Source organism: Grammomys surdaster, unplaced genomic scaffold (assembly GCF_004785775.1).
Source record: "Grammomys surdaster isolate TR1022 unplaced genomic scaffold, NIH_TR_1.0 190, whole genome shotgun sequence".
NCBI lineage: Eukaryota > Metazoa > Chordata > Mammalia > Rodentia > Muridae > Grammomys > Grammomys surdaster.
The window spans coordinates 2,689,232-2,694,576 of NW_021604635.1; the positions used below are offsets into that span (position 1 = coordinate 2,689,232).

At 42.2% G+C, this 5,345-nt stretch overlaps 1 protein-coding gene across 1 annotated transcript in view; it reads right to left on the minus strand.

Moving 5' to 3' along the window:
* Positions 1–5,345, minus strand: part of Ak9 (adenylate kinase 9) — a 118,184-nt gene that overhangs the window by 25,994 nt on the left and 86,845 nt on the right. The window contains exons 27-28 of the mRNA XM_028769052.1: positions 691–694; positions 173–368 (exon numbers count right to left, since the gene is read on the minus strand). Of these exons, the coding sequence (XP_028624885.1) occupies positions 173–368; positions 691–694 (200 nt within the window). The remainder of the gene's footprint in view (positions 1–172; positions 369–690; positions 695–5,345) is intronic.

Sequence of the window (5,345 nt, forward strand, 5' to 3'; positions counted from 1 at the left end):
ACACACACATACACACACATACTCACACACATGCACACTCTCACACACGCACATACACACTCACATACACATGCATACTCTCACACACGCGCACACACACACAGACCTTAATCACCCTCTTTGCAATCCCAAATCACTATTCTCTAAGTAGCGTTGAAGGGAGAGTCATAACCTGTATCGATTGGATATTATTTGTTTCTGTTTCAAATTTCTCCCCCAGCTCGTTTCTCAGGCGCTCGGTGGCGTCTCCTTCCTGTTCCTCGTCTTCCTCGCTCATCTCTTCCTCATCCTTTGGAAACTCTTCCTCAAGGATGTTCTCAATATCGTCCTCATCTTCTGCGTCTTCGTCACTAAATTCTTCCTCGTCTCTGAAAGCGCCCTAAGGAAGAAAACGGTCTCTTTACTTTTTATCTAAACCTGGTGTCATGTGACACTGTCATGTAGTAACTCCGAATCAGTTGGCAGTGCTGTCCAAATATGACGGCTGACACCTAGACATTTAATGTCTTCAAGGCACTGACATTGTGATGTTCCCGCAAACAGACAGGATGTGAAGTGCTGTTTATGCCCAGAGCTGTCATGGTGTGTGTTTTGATAATCTTTAGAGATAGTTTCTAATGCAGCTCAGAGATTATAAAATACTACCAGCTGCACTGCCAACTGGAACAAGATCTTTGAAATGGGTACTACCTAACTCACAGGATGGGAACCGGGAGCAGCATGTAAGCCTGGGGGGTGGGGGGATTGTCTTGACTGTGTGGGAGGGCCCAGCCCACTGTGGGTGGTCCCAGCTGTATAAAAAAATAAAACAAAACAAAAAACAAAACAAAACAAAACCAGACTGAGCAGTCCATGAGGAGGAGCAAGCCAGTCAGCAGCACTCCTCCACAGCCTCTGGGTCAGCCCCTGCCTCCAGGTTCCTACCTTGAGTTCCTCGTCTTCCTTCCCTGGATGCTGAACTACAAGCTCTAAGAGGAAGCACACCTTCCTCCCCAGGCTGCTTTTGGTCATGGTGTTTTATCACAGCAGCAACAATTAAAATAAAAAACAGTTTAATTGCTTATTATATTTAGTGTGTGTGTGTGTGTGTGTGTGTGTGTGTGTGTGTTCTCTCCCTGAAGGTATTAGAGATTGACCAGTTTCTTTTGTGGATCTAGGACTGAATTGAGGGCCTTGTACAAGCCAGTCGGATACTCCAAGACTGAGTTACTCCCCAGCCTTACTTGTATTTTATTTTAAATATAAATAGGGGTATTCTCTTTTCTTTTTCTACAGAGATGCCTTGAACGTGTATTTCCTTGTTAACAATATTTCAACAACCCCATAGGCTGCCACAGCACCACCATCTCGTCAGCTCCTTCTCCGTTTTAAAGAGCAGTTTGGGAGTCAGTAGTGTGACTTGTGATGTCCTGGCTTGCTCTCCGGCTCACCAGTCGGAGCAGAGCTGACATCTTCCACTCTGCCTGGCCTTTGAGTTTAGTCTTCCTTCTGTTCTTGATTTTGCAATTGAGGACTTAACAATCGTAACTTTGCTTATTCATTCATCGTCTGTCCTGACTCTCTGCCCTTAAAGAGGCTGTCTGTACTCTTTCTCGCCTCTCCCCAGTCTCCAGGTTCTTACATGTCCTCTCCTCCCCTCTAACTGTGGCTTAGCATTTAGTTCTTCCTGTAGAAACTGACACTACATCAAACAATCAAACAAACAAACAAACTGTTTTTGATTGCTTCTGCTCATGAAATGCAATGGACAGAACCGACTCTTTAATGACAGAACCTTCACCATCACAGCAGCAGGCAGAGACCCGGGATACGTAGCTGGATCCAAAGCGCAACCCAGTCTCAGGCGCTGCTTCTCTGTCCCGGCCAGCGTTATTTCTCTTCTTAGTCAAAACCACGGCCGATTACCTCGGCTGATTTTCACTGTCCCTACATCTACCTGCCACGTTTCTACCCTCAGTCCCGGCTGCCCTGAGGGTATTTGCTTTATTCTCCTTTTCCTGTTCTTTCCCTGTGGGTAGAAGAGTTGTCATTCACTGTATCAACTGGACAATTCCTCAGGAAGAATGTGAGAGGTGTCGCTCAAAGATCTTAAATATATGAAAAGATTTCCATTTTACCTCCACAATGTATAAACAGATTTTTTTTAAACGTACAGATGTCCAAGTTGAAACTGACTAGACTTAAAATTTTTAGCGGCTTTGTCTTGGTTATCTGTCATCAGATGGGTTAGTAAGATGTTTGAAACAGTCCTGTCCTCATTTCTCCACTGGCACTTTCCAATTTTTATCACTATCACCACCATATCATCATCATCATCATCATCACCACCATCACCATCACCACCATCATCCTTTTGAGACAGGTTCTCACTATGAAGCCCTGGCTGGCATGTAACCCACTATATAAATCACGCTGGCCTCAAGCTCTCAGCGATCCTCCTGCCTCTGCCTCCTGAGTGATGGGATAAAGATTTGTGCCACCACATGCTTCAGGAAACAAACAGAAACTTTGGAAATGATTGTGGTCTTATCTTTATGACTGCCATTCTCAAATTTCATGTATGTTTGTCTAACGCGTGTATATTTTCGATGTTCTGCTTGGCATCATGTAAGCTCCTCCAGGACACATTCCTGCCTTCCTGGTATTGTTCTATATTTTTGGAGATGTGATTCCTTTTTAATCTTCTGTTTGCCTTTATCTTAGATAATTTTAGATTTCATGAACTCTCTCTCTCTCTCTGATTTTTCATAGTGTCCTGTTTTTTTGTATTTTGTTTGTTTTTAAAATTACAGTTCAATTAATTACTTGGTTTTGTGTTTGTCTGCTGGGGACACATGTGGAGGTCAGAGGGCAGCCTGGAGGACTTCTTCTACCACGAGGGTTCAGGGATGGAACTTGAGCTGCCAGGCAAGATGACAGAACCTTTCCCCACTGAGCCACCTAACCAGCCCTAGATTTTGTTTAATGGTACAAGTTTCTTCTTGTAGTGTTCTGAAAACTTCTGAGGAAAATTTGAACTCTTTTAATGTTTAGTGATGTTCCCTGGGTTGCAACTTAACTTTTTGGCCAACTATTTTGTTCATTCACAGAATTCTCAGTTTTACTCATAACTTTTCTCAAGAATATGGTAATCTTACCTTACCATTTATTTATTTATTTATAAATTAAAGACTAAATTGATCAATTTAGAGAAAAGTAGGTCTCTCTGGATGTGAGTAATGCTGCATCATATTTGAAGTTAAGACGTGAGGAGGAGAAGAGGCAGGAAGTCTAGGTCTTGCTCAGGAGATGGAACATTCTGCAGCACTACTGTCTATAGTTGGTTTGTTTAATTTCTTTAGAAATTATCTACATTCTTTCATGATAGGACAGACAAACGCCACTGGTACAGGAGGAACTGACAGAATCAACCTAATCAATTTTACTGCAACATATCCCTTTAGACTTTTTATGGTGGTTTGAATAATAAGGTCCCCATAGGCTCCTATGTTTGAATCTTGGTCCCAGTTGATGGAACTATTTGGGAAGGATTAGGAGGTGTGGCCTTGTGGGAGGAGGCGTGTCACTGGGGGTGGGGTTTGAGGTTTAAAAGACATGCCACTCCCAGTGTGCTCTGTGCCTCTTGTTTTCAGCTTAGAGATATGAGCTCTCGTTGAGCTGTTCCGGTATCTGTGCCTTCATTCCACCTCTGAAACAGTAAGCCCAACTAAATGCTTTCTGTTATACATTGCCTTCGTCATGGTGTCTCTTCACAGCAATAGAAAAGTAACTAAGACACGTTATAGACAATTGAATTATATGTAAATGATGAATTGTGTTCTGCCTTTCTTTATATATGCTTTTTTATGGTGCTGGGGATTGAATCCAGCCCCACTAGACAAGGCTACCACTAATACATATTTCCAGTATTATGCAATAGTTCTTAGCACATGAATTTGACAAGGACCTATGGTGTAAGATTCATTTTGTTTTAAAAGATCAAGATCCTAAGAATATTTACAGCACGTGATCTGATAGAGCCACAGCCTAATTCTTTGAAATACTTTTTTTGTAAACGGCAATTTACTCTTCTTTGGTTGTGCTCCCCCACCCCTGACATCTTGCCTGTCAGTCTTCATTATAGGAGATACATATTCCAAACTTCATGATCTTAAGAGATCTGCTTCCACCACAAAGAAGAAAGCTCATTCTCCCTCCTTTCCCCTATCCCTTCTTTTTCTCCCTCCCCTTTCTTTCCCCATTCCCCCTTTTTCTTCCCTCTCTAACTCATCCCAATGGCCCAAAGAGTGATCAAACCTAGACACTTGGACAAACAGTCAGAATTAGAAGGAAATAGCTAGGGAAGGGTGACTTTTCAGATTCTAGGTGTTTGTCCAGAGGGCAGCCTCGGTTACAAGTACATCCTGCTCACTAAAATTTTAGCAAGAAGTCTACTGTTTTTTTTTTGTTTGTTTGTTTGTTCTTATTTTTTCCTTTCTGAAGAGAACAGGGAAAAGAAACTACAATCAGCATCTCTAGAAAGTAAAGAAAACTTCAGAGAACAGAGTCAGGGAAAGCCATGCCACATTCAGTGCATGGATGCTCTCTCCAAGTGTCCTGCTCACCTGGGACTGTCAGAGGGCCATTCCTTAATAGTGTACCTGAGTCGCTGCCCAATGCAAGAAAAGCAGACTATGCTTGGCCTCACAAGGTTAACTCCTGCTAAAACCAAACTCCAAGTTCTCTGAAGGCATACAAAAGCATCCAGAACCTAGACTCATAATGTTTATCACTGAAAAACATAAATCTCGCATTACTCAGGATAGTAGGGATTCAGAAACTGTGGCCCATTCTCAAGAAAACAACAGTGACTGAATGCCTGTCCCATTTGCTGGAGTCACTGACCAAGAGTTTGAAAGCAGGTACCACGGCCTTGCAGGACAGAGATGGAAAACGTGCACACCAAGCATGTGGAGATTTTAGGATTAAGAATAATAATGCTTGAAACAAAAAGTTTTTTGAGTTCACTTAACAGTGGGATGGAGATAGCAGGAGGAGTGTTTGGTGATTTTTGAGGATACATTGAGAGAATTACACAATTTAAAGGGGGATGGCGATTAAAAATTTAACAGAGCCCAGGGACTATGAGATACATGGGTAGACTTAAACAGCTCTGTGGAGAAAGTTAGCTACAGATTTTAAAAGGTTTAGTAAGTCTCAAATTGAATTCATATCAAGCAAATGATAGGTAAGTGCATTGTAATAAATTGTTTTTTGAAAAAAACGCAATGGAAAGCAGGTACAACTGAGAGCAGGTGCAGCTGAGAGAGAGCAGGTGCAGCTGAGAGCAGGTACAACTGAGAGCA